General features: G+C 39.7%; 1 protein-coding gene across 2 annotated transcripts in view; it reads left to right on the top strand.

The window, feature by feature from the left end:
- CPED1 (cadherin like and PC-esterase domain containing 1) overlaps positions 1-3,223 on the top strand; it is a 299,694-nt gene extending 296,471 nt beyond the window's left edge. For both annotated transcript variants that reach the window (XM_082845993.1, XM_082845994.1), the window contains one exon: positions 668-3,223. In XM_082845993.1, coding sequence (XP_082702119.1) covers positions 668-907 — 240 coding nt within the window. In that variant the 3' untranslated portion in view covers positions 908-3,223. The remainder of the gene's footprint in view (positions 1-667) is intronic.
- Positions 3,224-18,800: the final 15,577 nt, after the last annotated feature.

Consider the following 18,800-nt stretch of genomic DNA (forward strand, 5'->3'; position numbering starts at 1 on the left):
GGGAAGGAAACTTTTTATTATATACTCTTTTATGCTTTATAAATGCTTATACTGCCTATTCAAAACAATTTTAAGGTAAAACTATACATATGTACAAACATTTATAAAGTTATTAGCTTAATAGAGCATAGGCTGCGCCTTCAGATTCCATGACTGACTAAGTGCCCAGAGAAATGAAACTACTAACTGTAACAGCGTCAGCTTATGGGTGTGCAATGCAAAACTATTTTCTCTTTTCTCTGCAAATAGTTGTAGCTATCATTCTATAAAAGGGTGCCATGACAGGCTTAGAGTACCATGTTTGAATCAGTGACTCGGCGAAGGCATGTTAGTGTCCTCTGGATGTTAGCATCTGGCCTAAACACACACACACACACAGCAGTGAGGCAGAGACACTATCTGAGACTACTCCTTAGTTGCATTAAAGACAGCTGCCCTGAGGTAAGAAAAGGGGCAGAAATTCTAATTTCAACCTTGGTCCTTGTTGAAAGATAAGTTACATTGGTTCTTGGTCATGTCAATCACATTCATGTCCTTTGGGCAACATCTGTAACATCTATGTGCTAGAGATGTTTTTTTCAAGTTTGTGAGTTAATTATCCTGCTTTTTGCAGGTCTCAAATGTCCTTGCTTTTACCTATTTTTTTTTTTTTGCTCTTTATTTGCAGGTAGTGAAATCAAAATTATCCAAAGAATATCACTTTCTTAAAATGAATCGATCAAGAAATCATATTGTGGGAAAATATTTCAGCAATCAAAGCAAAGTACAACAACGACAACAAGACTCTGTAACAAACGTTCAATCACCGTATCATGTCAGAGGTCCAGTTAATCAGGTTTGCTCTGAAATCCTTCTCAGCAGGATGTGTGCCAGTGAAAGAACTGTGCAGACTCTGCAGAAGGACTGAACTTGGAATAGGATTCAAGTCACTCACCCGGACGATGGTTTGGTAGCCAAATCCTGTGCATGATGTGTATTTTGGTTCCACCACCCATGCTGAGGCACACCGGCACACACAAACACACCAATGCACACGTAGCTAAAAAAGTCATACACTTCCTTTTTCTACAGCTTTATAAAGTTAGGATGTGCACATGGAAATCAGCTGGTTTCAAGATGAAAGACAGAACTAGAAAATGGTGACCTGAAGTATAATCATAAACTAGATCCACTGTGGCCTGGGTATTGCATTGTGATAATAGAGAGAAATATAGACATTTGAAACATGGGGGAAAAGATAATGCTCTTGAGTATTGCCTTATCATCTTTATCGTTACCTTAGTATTGGAAAGGGGAAAAAGGAATTACATTACACCTGCAAGTGGGGATTACGCTTGTGCCCTTTACCAGGAGAAAACATGGCTTTGATGAGACTTTAGGCTTTGTGAATCCAATGCTTATGAAAACCGCTTCTTCCTAGATTTTTAACATCCTATAACTGAAAGGAAAAGAATAGTAATGCTCCTCCAGGGAATTCTAAGAGATTCTATGAAAGCGATAGGAAGTGTAATATTTTACAGTTAAAACACCAATATATTTCTTTGCATTCTTCGTAGTTTTCATAAACATTCCCTCCTAGCCTGTCTGTGAACTTGGATGGGTAACTGCAGTCTAAGTTGATTAAATATGTAATTTTAAAGTGAGAAAATACAGTTCTTCTTGGGTTACTTTATTGTGTTTCATTGATGATATTACTTAAGAAAGCTTTTGTTTGCTGTTAGAACTCTATATAATTTAAGATTGCAATTATATTTTATGTAAATATTTTGCAAAGGATTAAGCATTCTCAAGGGCATAGGCATTTATTTCCAGAAGGCGTTTGTATATGTCCACAAATACTACTCTGTTACTAGTAACTGTATTTTGATTTTCCTGAGCAACTGTATCTAATCCAGATTTAGAAAAGACGTAGAATTATTTTTTTATAAAACTGTGGCATACACATAAAACATATCTAATCCTAGTACTGAGAACTTTCTCTTCTATACTTCAAGTTTAAGATAGTAAATTTTTTTATTGTACAAACGCTTTGTTGTGAGATAACATCTCACAGTTACAATGGCTCTTAAAGGATTATTTTCCTTTTGGGGAAAAAAGGCTGAGAGGGTTAATTCAGTATTTAGCTGAAATTACCAAATGTACGAATACCTCAATTTCATTACTATACAAAAACATAAAACTATTTTGATTGATCAGTTCCTTAGTATGAATATCCACCTCCTTTAAATACTCTATTTTTATATATATTTTTATATGAAAGTAAATATGAATTTATATTTAACAGTCTTAAATTATATCTAGGCATGAAAATCACTTGATATAAACAATACATACCTGCATATGACGATGATAAATTTTTTAAAAGAATGGTACAGAATTAACTTTTAAAATGAAAGATTTTCTAGTATCTGCAGCTATATGCAAGCATCATTTTTAGGTTTTCAGTGGTTTTTTAATGATATAAAATGTTGCCAATTCATGTAGCTTCTTCATCCTGTTTTAATGTACAGTATTACATATTCTGTAACAGATTTATAGTCAGTGGATTTTTCTTGTAATTTACTGTCAACCTAACTGTAATACACTTCTGACTGAGGTTAGCTTTGCATTTACCTCTTCACCATTGCAATAATAATGGATTTTAGAAACAATTTAATAATACAATTAATAAATGTCTTACTAGTAATAGTCTGTGTTTAGAGAGTATATTCTTTCTGCTTTTTACTGGAGGTATACACCATATAGTCCGTGATCCCTTGGCAGAGATATCATCCCATGGATTCAACTACTAAAGTGTGGTTCAATAAGATGAGATATACTTCCTTCCAACCCTGATATTCTCTAAATTTTGATCAAATGAACTCCCTGCTGTACAATGACCAAAGCTTTTGAACACAGTGCAGTGATGAGTTTTGTTTATAAGGCACTGAAATGCTACTATTCATTTTAGTTACTCCTTAATTGAATAAACTACATTTTATTTACCTTGGGGAAATAAGTGTGTGTGTGTTTGTGCACGTGTATGTGTGTGTGCGCTTAACAAGTTCATAATTTGAATGAGAAAAAATAGAGTACGCATTTTCACATATCTTTCGATGTAAAGGTTAAAGGAAGTGAATTATTTTTGGTAAAAATTGATTAGTATCCAATCTGAACTAAACTAAAGAAAACATTTATAATATTAAAAGTCAAGAATAACTGCGTAAGCATTTCCAAGCATCCCTGTTGACATTGTGTGTGTGTGTGTGTGTGTGTGTGTGTGTGTGTGTGTGTGCGCACGCATGCATTTAAAGGCACAGTACACTATTTGCCAGCCATCCAAGTAGGCAAAGAGGATCCCATAGGGACATATGAAAAAGAAGGTTCACCATCGGCTTTATACTTGGATCATTTAATCTTCTTTATGTAGTTCCCTCTGTTCTGCAGTCTTTGCTACAGAACGATTCCCAGAAGGCACTGGGAAAAAAAATCACTGATTCTTTAGGATTCTCTGTGTATAGCATCATGTCATCTGCAAACAGTGACAGCTTTACTTCTTCGTTTCTGATTTGGATTCCTTTTATCTCTTTTTCTTCTCTGATTGCTGTGGCTAAAACTTCTAAAACTATGGTGAATAATAGTGGTGAGACTGGGCAACCTTGTCTTGTTCCTGATCTTAGAGGAAATGCTTTCAGATTTTCACCATTGAGAATGATGTTGGCTGTGGCTTTATCATATATGGCCTTTATTACGTTGAGGTAGGTTCCCTCTATGCCTACTTTCTGGAGAGTTTTTATCATAAATGGGTGTTGAATTCTGTCGAAAGCTTTTTCTGCAACTATTGAGATGATCATATGGTTTTTCTCCTTCAATTTGTTAATATGGTGTATCACGTTGATTGATTTTGGATATATTGAAGAATCCTTGCATTCCTGGGATAAACCCCACTTGATCATGGTGTATAATCCTTTTAATGTGCTGTTGGATTCTGTTTGCTAGTATTTTGTTGAGGATTTTTGCATCTATGTTCATCAGTGATATTGGCCTGTAGTTTTCTTTCTTTGTGACATCTTTGTCTGGTTTTGGTATCAGGGTGATGGTGGCCTCGTAGAATGAGTTTGGGAGTGTTCCTCCCTCGGAGAAAAGGGAACCCTCTTGCACTGTTGGTGGGAATGTAAACTGATACAGCCACTATGGAGAACAGTATGGAGGTTCTCCATAGACTTATTCTCCATAGAATTACCATATGATCCAGCAATCCCACTACTGGGCATATACCCTGAGAAAATCATAATTCAAAAAGAGTCATGTACCACAACCTTCACTGCAGCACTATTTACAATAGCCAGGACATGGAAGCAGTTTAAGTGTCCATCCACAGATGAATGGGTAAAGAAGATGTGGCACATATATACAATGGAATATTACTCAGCCATAAAAAGAAACGAAATTGACTTATTTGTAGTGAGGTGGATGGACCTAGAGTCTGTCATACAGAGTGAAGTAAGTCAGAAAGAGAAAAACAAATACTGTATGCTAACACATATATATGGAATCTAAAAAAATATAATGATTCTGATGAATCTAGGGGCAGAACAGGAATAAAGATGTAGATGTAGAGAATGGACTTGAGGACATGGGGAGGGGGAAGTGTAAGCTGGGATGAAGTGAGAAAATAGCATTGACATATATACACTACCAAATGTAAAATGGATAGCTAGTGGGAAGCAGCCCCATAGCACAGGTAGATCAGCTTGGTGCTTTGTGACCACCTAGAGGGGTGGGACTGGGAGGGAGATGCAAGAGGGAGGGGATATGTGGATATATGTATACATATAGCTGATTCACTTTGTTATACAGCAGAAACTAACACAACATTGTAAAGCAATTATACCCCAATAAAGATGTTTAAAAGAAAAAGCATTGATTCTTGAGATGGAAATAGTTCTGGTAATGTTTATGGGGAAAAAATAATGCTGTTCTGCATCTGAAATTTCTTCTTTTAGTTCCATTTCCCTGAAGGATTCCAAGAAGAAATACAGAAACTGGTCAAAAATTATGTAACCCAATAAGAGTCATTTCAAAGCCGTAATGCTTTGGCATGGTGGGAGGGGGGTGAAGAGGAGTGGCGGGTGTCTAATACAGTGATAAGTTAAGAGCTCAGAGAGGTGATCAGGGTTAGGATTTTATTAAATATTATCTTATGGGCTCCTTAATTTGAGCAAATATTGAGAGAATCATCAGTATCTAAAATTTTTCTCTGAGCATTTTTATCTTATAAAAAGAAAGTTAAAAATGTCATCAAAATCAGTGGCTACGATTATTGTATTTAAAATGAACAAACAAGACTTTGAGTAAGCTTATATGGGCTGATAACTTCAAAAACATGTATCCAAGTACAGAACGATACTGCACTACAGCATATTCTACCATTTTGACTGGATCAGGGAGTAAGTGCTCTGCCAGTACTACTGTAGTTTTTTTTTTTTTTTTTAAAGTTCAAATGATTTTGACTGCTCTTCGGAACCAAGGCTTTTTTTTTTTTTTTAAAGGGCTTCAAAATGCTTGGTTTTTTTGGTGTTTTTTGTTTGTTTGTTTGTTTTTGGCTGTGTTGGGTCTTCATTTCTGTGCTAGGGCTTTCTCTAGTTGTGGCAAGCAGGGGGGGCGGTGCGCGGGCCTCTCACTATCGCGGCCTCTCTTGTTGCGGAGCACAGGCTCCAGACGTGCAGGCTTAGCAGTTTTGGCTCACGGGCCTAGTTGCTCCGCGGCATGCGGGATCCTCCCCGACCAGGGCTCGAACTCGTGTCCCCTGCATTAGCAGGCAGATTCTCAACCACCGCGCCGCCAGGGAAGACCAGAACCAAGCCATTGTGATAGATCACTTCAACTTAAGGAGATGAACTAGACGTCGTCAGAAACCCCTACTAAAGACAGCAGGATACTGCCAGTCCCTACAAACTAGATTTTGTATTTGCCCCAGCTTCCAAGGTTTCTTACTGTCAAAGAGCCTTGTATCATGTTTTTACTGGGGCTAACTGCTATTAGCAACTTCCATATTTATTTTACGGTTCAGTCACTTGGTGTATGGGGCCGTAGAACTCATTTTTTTCTAACTGATTCAGACCGTGCAGTCCCCTCCTAAAATCATGCTCCATTTGTTTTCTCTATGTTCGTTGAAATATAAAGAATTTGTTTTATAGCTCTACTAAATGTCGGACCACTGTGCTTTACATACTCAATACACAACCAAAACACTAATTCTTAAAACTTATCAAGAGTATTTACAATTTGTAAGTCTATCTACAGTGTAAATAAAGATAATAACTTAAACCCAACTCATGGTAAGAACAAAATTAAAGCAGCTACGTTTAGAAAACAACACTATAAAAGGATTCCTCCAGGATCGTCATATCTAGGTAAATTAGATTTTCAATCTGATTTATGCTGACTGGTATCTTTTCCCAAGTCCATAGCACTCTGCAAAGAACTGTTTTCACTTAGTTTTTAAAAGTCTTTTTCCAACTCTTTGTGTAATATATCTGGGGGGAAAATTGCATTTTAGATCAGGTTATGAGAAGACATTTAATATATCTAACCAAGTTATTTTCTTAAGAAATTTATGTGTAGCTTCATATTATTATTTCCATTACGTGGAAAAGTCATTCTTATAAAAATCATTAAAATATTTATATCTTTTAAAAGCAAAGTAATTACAATTGATTATAGGCACATCAGAATTCAGAAACAATATGGTGTCATAAGTATAAAGTGTATTCAGCTGATTCTCAACTTGTAGTGATTTTTCTTATTTTATGGTTGGCTGGTGAAATACATCAATTTGATGCAGCTTTTAGTGCTAGGCTAAACAATTTAATGTCAATGGTATGTGATTTATTTATATATTTTGTTCAATTGTACTTCCATATTTAAAAGATAATAAAATCTGTTCAAAATCGGTAGATTAAAATCTCAGTATATGGCATCAAGGTCAACATTTTGATTTACTTTACAATCCATAATTTTTTATTTGGTCTATAATTTGTCTGCTTTTAAAATTAAATTATGAATTTGTATATTAGAAAAAAATTTTAAGAATGTTAAAATAAAATGGGCATATGTTGTAACATATGTTCAGTCATATATCCACTGATCTCCACTTTGATATGAGGTTGTTTGGTCTTCTGTAGATCTTCTTACATTAATAGCTGAAGGTTTGGGATTCAGGACTCTTGACATCCCTTCGCAGTAAAAACATGGAGATGAGATTATGGTACAAGATGCCAACACTGAAACCAGTGTTAATGCTTTAGGCCCATCACCATCAGAACTGGTTGGAAAGGGGGGCTACAGCAGAGGAGAGAGCCTCTTCCCGCACTGGGTTCTGGGATGGATAAAAATTATGAGCGCCTCCAGCTGCCTTTGACAGACCCTGGACATCTCTTCAGACCTCTTCTTAATACACAAGTCACTTTGGAGGGTCTCATTCCTAAGTAAAAAATAAATAATAATTTTCAAACTTTATTGGACCCAAAATTATAACTTAGATTAACCAAATAGCAGCTGAATGTGCCTTTAATGATACCTTCTTATTTATGATCAGGAAATATAGAAAGTGACCTCTAACCGCCAACGTAGCATATCCTCTGGAGAACTTGGAACAGCAATCCATTCCTCACTTCATTTTTTTTTCGCCCATGGGATCATTCACCCTACTGCTTGTCCTCAGCTTTGCCTTTGAAACTGAACATGTGTGCAGTATTTTCCGCATGCATTTAATATGTAATACAAGATACATTTTAAAACTTACATTGTTACTCTCTCCTCCTTGCCTTAGTTACATGTAACATGAAGCTTATGTTTTAACAGTCATGAGCTCTCCAGTTTTACAGTATCATAAAAAGAGTTTATGAGCCTTTTGTTAAAACTCGGTGCCTATGTCATGGGCAGGGCATGAAATTATTTTCAGCTACTTCTTCTACTTATAAGATAAAATTTGGTCTGAATTAAGAATCACACAGGGGGAAATTGAAACAATGCCTTTGTAGCCTAAAATGAGTTTAGTCATCAAATGACACAGATTTGGGTTCACCAGTTTCCACCACATGTGCATACCCCCCGGGGAAAACCTGGTCTCTGTTCATACTTGTCTCTAAAAAGTCCCCATTTCAATGTTCACATTAGTTATGCAAAATCAATGGCATGTTTTTAAAGGGTGTGGATACAACCTTAGCACAAGTTATTCCTGCCAAGAACAGGAATCATTTCAATAGGATGGAGTTTCCAGGGCCATGTTATTGGTAAACACCGGAACTCTCTTGGCCACCTACCCTATAAATAAATGGAAATCTTCCATGAATTATTTATGGGTTCTGAGATGAGGCTGATACAGACATTGTATCTCAGATTTCTATTTCCCAGAAGGATGGGCAGTCTCAAGTGGGTGATCGGCCTAAGTGGTATTTTTCTGTTTCCTGGGGTCATCATAAGCGTTTGAAGTACTGAGTCGCTGGAAGTCGATTTCTCTCCCAATGGCAGCCCCCCTGGGCAGCATCTTCAGTAAACTGTTATCAATTACAGTGCAAATAAATGCCTTCCCTTCACCACTGAGCACGGACTTGTTATCCTGCCTCTGCAGACATGAAAGCACAAACTTGGAGGCCAAAACCAAGCCTTCTCTGGTCTGTGTCTGGGCAGAGGGTGTGTGTCAAATAAGGGATTCAGAAATGGATTCTGGATTATTTTAAACAAAAGTTCATACTGAGAAAAAAAATACACATACACCCACTTGTGTAAATATGTGTTTCTTTGTGTACATACACATACACACAAAACAAAATAGATGGTCAAGAGGTACCAAATCATCTTTTAGCCATTGTATTAGTTTCTTTGAAACATTCCTCTTAATTTTGATTTATAACGCTGTGGAAAGCCTTTAGAATAACAGGTTCTCCATCTCTGGAGGCCTCAGCCAGGTGCTCGTCTGGACACGCGGGGAATGTAGCTGGAGGTCTCTGCCAGGCAGAGCCTGGAGGGGCGTGCGAGGGCGGGGTCCGGCAGATGCTTCTCTCTGGGAGGTGACAAGCGACCCAACTGCCAGAAACCATCAGCTTGAGATGATGTTAGGAAACGCTGGACTCCACTAAGATGATAAAGAGAACTTGGAGAAGGAAAGAGGCCGGGGCAGCTCTGTGCCCTGTTGAAAATAAAAATGGATCATTAGGGCTTTCTGGGAGTAATTGCTCTTAGTCGGGGATGCAGTGATAAGCTCCGCCCCCTCGCCTCCGCCCTCCTCTCCCCCTCCCAGCTCTCCGGAGGGGCTCTGATCTCTCTCACCGGGCTTTCCCGCCGGCAAACGCTGAAGTGCATGAGGAATGAGAGGGCGGCTTAACTGAATCCTGTAAGCTGTGGCGAGGGCACCGTTGCATGCAAGGCACTTGGCAAGATCACAGTGGTACAGCTCATTAGGTTAAAAGGGAACTGCCTCCCCCCGTGGAATTTGTCCCCCTTTTTGTTACTTCCGCAGTCCCTATATCCAACTCTGCCATTGCACTACCACACTATATGATAATTAGCTAAACTCCCCAATTTTTATTCACCATCCCGCATCCCCCCACTAACCTGAGCCCCTCAAGGCCTGGTATTGACTCATATTTTTGTTGTTAACATCTTTATTGGAGTATAATTGCTTTACAGTGGTGTGTTAGTTTCTGCTTTATAACAAAGTCAATCAGCTGTACATATACATATAACCCCATATCCCCTCCCTCTTGCGTCTCCCTCCCTCGAACCCTCCCTATCCCACCCCTCTAGGTGGTCACAAAGCACCAAGCTGATCTCCTTGTGCTATGCAGCAGCTTCCCACTAGCCACTGGGATTGACTCTTATGCAAGTTTCTATCATATACTTCCTAACACAGTGTCGGAGCTCAGCATCTATTTTTCTCTCATGCTCCTTCCTCTGTCTACTGCCTCTCAGCTCAGATGCCATCTCCTCTAGGAATCGTCCTCTGATTCCCCAAATACGGGTCAAAGTGGCCTTTCTTTGTGCTTCCTCAGCGCTCTCTGCTTCCCCCCCATCCCAAGCTTTATCTTTCTTTGTCTGTTTCATAATTTGTACCCACTGGAATATCAAATCCACAAGGAAGGAACTGAGTTTTTTGTTTGGTTGTGCTTATTTACTATTTATTTTTAACTGTTTTATTGAGATACAGTTTACATACCATAAAATTCCCTCATTTCAAGTGTACAATTCAATGGTTTTTAGTGTATTTACACGTTTGCAACCATCACCATAATCTAACTTTAGGACATTTTTGTCCCCCTAAAACAAATACAGCAGTCGCTCTCCACCCTTCCCCTTTTCCACCCCAACCTTAGGCGACCACTGGTCTGCTTTCTGTTCCTATAGATCAACTTGCCCTGAATATTTCCTATAAATGGAGTCATACAATATGTGGTCTTCTGCAGCTGGCTTCTTTCACTTAGTATTTTAATCTTTGCATTCTCAGTTTAGAAATAAATTGCTTAGCACAGAAAAGACATTCAATGAATTTTCCTACCATGAAAAAATAAATGCACTAACCAACTCTAGCATTTTCTGGAGCTAGACGTTGTGCTCAAAAGAGAGCTCGTCCAAGAGGCTTTGACAAAGCTTTATGTTAGAAATAGCATTATCGCTTCCTAAGCCCTTTTTAGCAGGTGCCAATTGTTTGTTTGTTCCCATGGGGCCCCTTGAACTGAGGTGAGGCACGGAAGAGGTAGCTAGGGGAGGTATGAGCCACACATGGGAGCTGCCTGCCTGGGCTCCGGGGAGGATGCTGGGCGCTCAGGGAGCTGCTGACGCCGGATGCCAGGCCCTAAGTTTTGCAGCCCACGCAGGTCTGAGGTGCCCCTGCCTCCTCTTCGCTGCACCGAGTCACTGCTCATGTCAGCACTCACTGATGCTCTTTCTGCCCCGCCCTGTCAAAACTGGAGAGGGTTTGCTGAAGTCATGCCCAGGTTTAATGAATAATCGGTACTGAGGTTTTCAGAGAGGACACAGTCAGACATTTTTACTTGTAGAATTTCAGAAATCATCTGTCCAGAAATGGGGCTGTTGGAAGAAGCGAGGAGCGTCACATAATGTATCTCAAGGATTCTGCCATTCCCAAGAACAGAGGAGACAGGAGAGAGGCTGTAGAGATGGCCCCATCCACAGCTGCCTGCTAACCTGACCCCGGGGTTTGTGGGAAGATGCTCCTTCAGGCGTGCATACCAGTAAGGCACGGCTTCTGATCTGTAGAAATATTTCTATTAACTTTCTTTTTCTACCGTACTATTGTCAACTGCAATATTAATGTAGCATCAAAATTTATCATTTTTATGTCATAAATCTCCCTTTAATTTTATACATAATAAGTGCTTACAGATGCAAATCATGTTTGAATGGAAGGACATAATGGTTAAAAGAAGTACTGGCCATATTGTAGTAATTTTGCAAACAGCTGGTTCAAGTTAACATATGTGTATTCCCAGTCTCGTGTATATGAGATACAAGTTAATGTTAACAGTACTTTAACAATGCAACTGAATCTAATTATGGAATTGAAAGTGCTATGGGTAGAGGGATCACATTTTCACTGAAAAGCATAGGTAGACATCTGTTTCTGGGGAGTTTCAAATAGGTACTTGCATCTTTTACACTCACCAATTCCATAATTTTTTGCAACCGTGGATTAACTAATTGTCTGCATTTTTTTTTCTGAAACTAGATGGCAGATGCATTCTTCAGCAATTTAATTTTGCCAGTGGCATTATATATGCCTTTTAAATATGGGAGGTGTAAAAAGGGCTGCGACTGGAATTTAGGGCAAAGGGAAAGCTTCCTTGCTTTGTTACCAGATGGCTCCCCGCTGTGTCCACAATTCTTTATTTTACTAGATTCTTCTGTTGGAAATCCTTTCAATTAGTGAAATCACTTACATTAACCTTCAGGGTCTCTTAAGATGCTAATATCCTTGGAACATTGGGGCTGTTAGACATTTCAAGTAGGAGTGAATTAAATTACATTATTTTTCTCCCAGTAGCTGGCTAAAGTCAATGCACTGAGTAAATACAAGGAATGGGGCATGATTTTGAAGGGAACCCAGTTGCAAAGAAGATCCCTCTGAGAGAAAGGGGAGCTTGAGAAACAAGGGGTATTGGCTGCCAATGGGCCACTGTGCCCAAGTGCCATGCTGTGTGCCAAGTTCACTTCTGACAGCTGACATTTAATATCGTTTACTCTTGAGCAATGGACTTGGAATACAGTACCTCTGCAGAACTGCTAAAGGAATTCAAATTTTTCACCTGGAGAGGTGAAGGTTTCAAAGATGGCCTGATTGGGCTCTTCCCATAACCTACCGTTGTTTTGCATTTTATCAGTTCAGCTAAGTCAGAAGACCCAATTAGAATCACATTTGTTCCTCCTCTAGCTTTTCATATGCTGGTTTCCACTGCCCAAAACAATGAAAAATTGTGCTTTTTTTTGGCATTGCACTTTTTTTTTTTTTTTTTTTTTTGCGGTGCTCAGGCCTCTCACTGTTGTGGCCTTTCCCATTGTGGAGCACAGTCTCCAGACATGCAGGCCCAGCGGCCATGGCTCACGGGCCCAGCCGCTCCGCGACATGTGGGATCTTCCCAGACCGAGGCACGAACCCGTGTCCCCAGCATCGGCAGGCGGACTCTCAACCACTGCGCCACCATGGAAGCCCCAGCATTGCACTTTTAAGCAGGAGCCCAATGCATCTAAAAGCAGGTCACTTAGACAGTTGTCAAAGACGTAAAGCATTGTTAAAGGCGAGACAATCACTCACCGGCTTAATTGTTGATGGAAATAAAAAGTTTATGTTCATCCTTTATTGCTTCGAGGATTTGAATATCAGTGCAATTGGTCTATGATGCCAACTAGCTCAAGGATTTCCAGGATCAATTTGTCGGGTCTGGTGGGCTGTGTCCCAAGTGTTTTATCTATTCTCATGGTTCCATGCAGGTGCATTTTTCAGAGAGAAAATGAGTTAACTTAGTCAAGTGTATAATGACAATGGTCCTCTCTAGAGCTTCCAAACAAACTCCTCCAGATCATGTATATGTGAAGATATATTCCACAAGCTTGTAAGACGTGAATGGTCACTGGCAAATGAGGCAGATTAAAGAACACAGTGGTGAAGTTTCATGTGTTAAAGGACTTTGAAGTATTTTTAAAATTTGACTAAATATGCTCATTGTCTCCGGTGTCCAGAAAGGTAAGGTAGTTTAGTGGCCTGAGGGTAACCTACAAACATTTCTATCCTTCTGTCTCTTCCATGAAAAACGTAAAGCATAACTTTTAACCTAAACAGAGTGTGCTCCGCTTTGCAAGTGTTTACTTTTATGTCGCACTGAAAGACAACCACTGGCAAAAGGTTTCTTGGAGGAACACGATTCAAACACTTAAACCACAAATTCTTATAGTTCCAGAAATGTCAGCTTTTTTTTTTTTTTTTTCCAGCAGCACACCAGTTGGGAAGGCAAGCCAGTTTTGACCATCAGGTTACAAGAAGGAAAGAAAACTAAAAAGAGGACGCAAGAGAAGACGAGAAAAATAAGGCAAGGGAAGGAATGGGAGCAAGAGGAATTAAGGGGAGAAAGAAAGAGGGGGTTTAGAAACCTTAAGAAATGGTAGCAGATGTCATTTGTTGTCATGCTCATCAGTCAGCCAAAATGGTATAAAATTTAACCACAAATTCAGCAAGTGGAACTTCGAGGCTAGGTCACAAAAGGCAACAATGGGTCAGAGTCTCCAGCTGAAAGCTAAAATTTTCAATTATCCAGATGTGTGTTTGGTTTTACAGCCATTAGGTAACTGCATTGCTGACAAAATACAAAGATGCTCTTAATCAGAGAGAGGTTAATTGCAGTCACAAAAGGAAAATGTCTTATTTTATACTAACTAATCTGATTAGTTTGAAACTGCCTTTTGAAAAGGACTTATCTTTTTCTTAGCTTAGTCTTCAGAATCATGAGAATTTTCTTGGTTTTGGAATAAACCTAACCATGGTAGCCCACTTGCTAATTGTATTTCTTGCATTTCCCTGTAATAAAAGTTGTCCTTGGGCTTCCCTGGTGGCGCAGTGGTTAAGAATCCGCCTGCCAACACGAGGAACACGGGTTTGATCCCTGATCCGGGAAGATACCACATACCGCGGAGCAACTAAGCCCGTGCGCCACAACTACAGAGCCTGCGCTCTAGAGCCCGCGAGCCACAACTACTGAGCCCGTGTGCCACAACTACTGAAGCCCACGTGCCTAGAGCCCGTGCTCCGCAACAAGAGAAGCCACCTTAATGAGAAGCCCGCACACCACAACGAAGAGTAGCCCCCACTCGCCACAACTAGAGAAAGCCCGCGCTCAACAACAAAGACCCAATGCAGCCAAAAATAAATTAAAAAAAAAAAAAGTTGTCCTTTATTTTGATTCAAGTGTTCCCAGTGTAGAAACTTAACCCTTTAAGTTATCAAGATATTTCAGTGAGGTTTCATTAGATTTTCTGTACAAGCCTGATCATACTAAAACAAACAGATGAGCAAACCTCCACAATATTTAGACAGTGAATGCTTAGACCTCCCAAGTCCTCTCCTGTGCTAGACTGAAGAACATTAGCCAATATCATCAAAACAGGAGACTGGAATACTCTTCTTTGGGGAACCTGACTATTCTAAGATACAAGACATAAATATACTGATATTAAAGATTGGCTAATAAAATGACCCATTGAAAGTACCCTAAAATAAAATCCAAAATCAACAAGTCCTACCCATATGCTCAGAGCTAATTGGCTTTAAATGCTCCACTCGTAATCATGAGCAAAAACAAGGATTCCCAGATATCTGAGGCAAGCTTCTAAAATGACAGATAGAGACAAAGCAAACAGAACAGAGCAATGTGGAAGAAGCAGGGGGAAGAAAATTGCAAAAAAACATCATTAATATACTGTGTTAGACAGAAGAATGGCCCCCCAAATATGTCGACAACTGTATTGCTTTTTCAGAGCTGTTATAACAAAATACCACAAACAGAGTGGCTTAAAAACAGGAGAACTTTATTCTCTCACAGTTTTGAAGGCCAGAAATCTGAAAAAAAAGATGTCAGTAGGGCCACAGTCCCACTGCAGGCTCTAGGGGAGAATACTTCCTTGCCTCTTCCAGCTTCTGGTGGCTCCAAACATTCCCTGGGGCATTGCTCCTCAGTCTTCCTACCGCCTCCTCCTTTTTCCCTTTATCTGTCTTCTCCTTTGCCGTCTCTCATAAGGACTCTTGTCATTGGGTTTGGGGCCCACCCGGATTACCCATGATGATATCATTTAAGATTCTGAACTTAATTATATCTGCAAAGAAATATAATTCAGAAAAATCCAAATAAGATCACATTCACAGGTTCTGGGTATTAGGCAGTGGGCGTATCTTTTGGGGAGAGCTGCCACTCAACCCACTACAATGTTCTAAGTCCTGGAATCTATTAATGGGTTACCTTATCTGGAAAAAGAGATTTTGAAGGAATAATTAAGGTAAGGATCTTGAAAGGGAAAGATATTCCTGGATTATCCACATGATCCCAATGTAATCACCAAAGTCTTTGTAAGAGGGAGGCAGGAGGGTAACAGTCAGTGAGAGGGGTATGACAGTAGAGGCAGAGGTCAGAGTGATGTGAGGAAACAGCCATGAACCAAGGAATGCAGGCGGCTTCTAGAAGCTAGAAATGACAAAGAACCAGATTTTCCCCTAGAGCCTTCAGAAGGAACCCAACCCTGCTGACCCACTGTAGACTTTTGACCTCCAGAACGGTAACATGATCAATGTGTGTTATTTTAAGTCACTAAAATTGTGAGAATTTTTACAGCTGTAATAGGAAACTAATACATATATTCAAAATGACGAGAAAATATCACACCCTTAAAATCACAACAGGATATTATTTAATTTTAAAACGGAATGTGCAGAGAACATAAAGATCTCTTGGAAATCAGACACACGCACACACACACGCACACAAGCACATATCCACATATACACATGTATACCAGCAGAACTGAAAACTCAACAGAAACCAAAAACGATACAACTGAGAAAAATCTCACAGATATTAGAGGAAAAAAAGATATGAAAATTAGAACAGAGTACTTAGAAAACTTACAGAACCAGACAGTTAATCCAACATTCACAAAATAAAAGTTCTAGAAAGCGGAAAGAAAATAGAGGAGAGAAAATCATCAATGAAACAATTTAAAAATATTTTTCTACAAAAACATGATTTTCACATTGAGATGGCCTACTGAGAGTCCAGAATAGGTAAAAATACACCCACATTTAGCCACACCATCATGAAATTTCAAAATATCACAGAGAAAGAGAAGATTTCAAAGGAAAAAAATAAATTCATATACAAAAGATCTGGAATTAGACTATATTCCGATGTTTTAATGATAACAACGGAAGCTAGAAAACAATGGAGAAATGTCTTCAAAATTCTGAAAGAAAATTATCCCTAATCTAGAATTCACCACTAGTCAAGCTACTAGAATAAGATAAAACTATTTTAAGACAGACAAATTCTCATAAAGTTTATCTCACATACACTCTTTCTCGGGAAGCTACAGGAGTATGTGCTCCCCTAGAACAGGAGCCCAAACCAAAAATGGGAAATACACAAGATTCAGAAAATGAGGTTTCTACAAAGACACAAGAAAAATGTGATCTGTGGGATGATGGTGAAGCAGATCACAGATGACACTGGCCACCAGATGCGGAGGCAACCATTCCAGACTGGGACAGGTGAGGGGACATGGGAGACTCTGTGTCAAAAAGATAAAACTGATGAAGCTTCTGATTCACCTCAGGAGATTTAGAAAATTGGGAGGTTTGGGGTTGGATTCGTGATAAGCACAAAGAAGCCAGGAAAACAGGGGACTTCCCCAGCTGTCCAGTGGTTGAGACTCCACGCTTCCACTGTAGGGGGTGCAGGTTCGATCCCTGGTCAGGGAACTAAGATCCCACGTTTCGTGAGACGTGGCCAAAAAAAAAAAAAGTAAACCAGGAAAATAGGGGGAAAAAGCAAGTAAGGAAAGGAAAATAATCATAGTCACTACATAGCTTAGCATGAATAACATTATGTGTCTTACAATATAAAAACTGACTGCTGACCTAACCACAATTTTGAGATAAATATATTGAGAATATAAAGGCTACAAAAATACATGCTGGGGGGAGGAGTGAAGCAGAGCAATTCCTCAAATGCCTGAGTGGAAAGTCACAGATAAAGCCTAATATTTTCAAAATTAAGAAGTAACAGTATAGGGCTTCCCTGATGGTGCAGAGGTTAAGAATCCGCCTGCCAACGCAGGGGACACGGGTTCGACCCCTGGTCCAGGAAGATCCCACATGCCGCGGAGCAACTAAGCCCGTGCGCCACAACTACTGAGCCTGCGCTCTAGAGCCCGCGAGCCACAACTACTAAGCTCACGAGCCTAGAGCCCATGCCCCGCAACAAGAAAAGCCACCGCAATGAGAAGCCCGCGCACCGCAACAAAGAGCAGCCCCCGCTCACTGCAGCTAGAGAAAGCCCACGGGCAGCAAGGAAGACCCAACGCAGCCAAAAATAAATAAATAAATAAATTTATTAAAAAATAAAAGTAACAGTATAAGTATGATGTTTAACAGGTTAGAGCAAAATATCAAAAGAATTCAGCTAAGAGAGCCGGAAGTTAGTACTTCTGGGGAGGGTGTACAGGGAGTGGCGAGTAGGAAACTGCTGTTTTTCATTACAAGACTTAGCTAATTGTTTAATTATGTCATACAGATGATTTTTCAATACCTGTGATATTGTGAGAATTTTAGTAGAAGGATCGTTTTATTTAAGTTGTTTTGCAAAGTTCCATTGATTCACTGGTGTACTCCCTTTTTTTTTTTTGCGGTACGCAGGCCTCTCACTGCTGTGGACTCTCCCGTTGCGGAGCACACGCTCCGGACGCGCAGGCTCAGCAGCCATGGCCCACAGGCCCAGCCGCTCCGCGGCACGTGGGATCCTCCGTGACCGGGGCACGAACCCGTGTCCCCTGCATTGGCTGTCAGACTCCCAACCACTGCGCCACTAGGGAAGCCCTGGTGTACTCCTTTGATTAGATTACTGACCGGTAGGTATAATTTAAATATAAGGAAAAAAGGCACAGAAAGATTCCAAGAAAGAAAGATTCCAAGAGGCTACTGAATAAAACTAAGTCAGAAAGATAGACAATGCTGCCTGAGTTTATTCTTTCTGAGAGGTTCTTCTGTTTTCTCCAGGTGTGAAATATATTTATGACTTTCAACTCCTTTCTTTTGTTCGTTTTCGAGGGCCAAGTGAAGACACACCTTAAAGCAAGCGATTAACAAAAATAACCCTCCATCAAAAGTGTTATCAAATGGTTTAAGTTATCCTGAAAACATATAGCATATTTCTTTGTATGCAATCACAAGGAGCTCTAACATGTTTTGTCTGGTCTGAACATTTATGCAACTTATCAACAAATAATTGTGCATATGAAATGAATCAAAATATTTCCTCAGCGTTTTAATGAACATCTATATACATCAATATTACAACGTATTTCTCAAATTTAGCCTGCTGACGTTAAGCCTCCTGTTGATTACCTATTTTGTGACTTCTCCTCATCCACCTGTCTATCCTTATATCGATTACTCTAGACCACCCAACATGCTTCTGGGCCACTTGCCTGAGATGACAATGTGTGAGGGACCATGAATTAATTTCACTGTTACCAAAGGAAACCAC

This window comes from Leucopleurus acutus, assembly GCF_964270905.1.
Source record: "Leucopleurus acutus genome assembly, chromosome: 9".
In the NCBI taxonomy this organism is placed as follows: domain Eukaryota; kingdom Metazoa; phylum Chordata; class Mammalia; order Artiodactyla; family Delphinidae; genus Leucopleurus; species Leucopleurus acutus.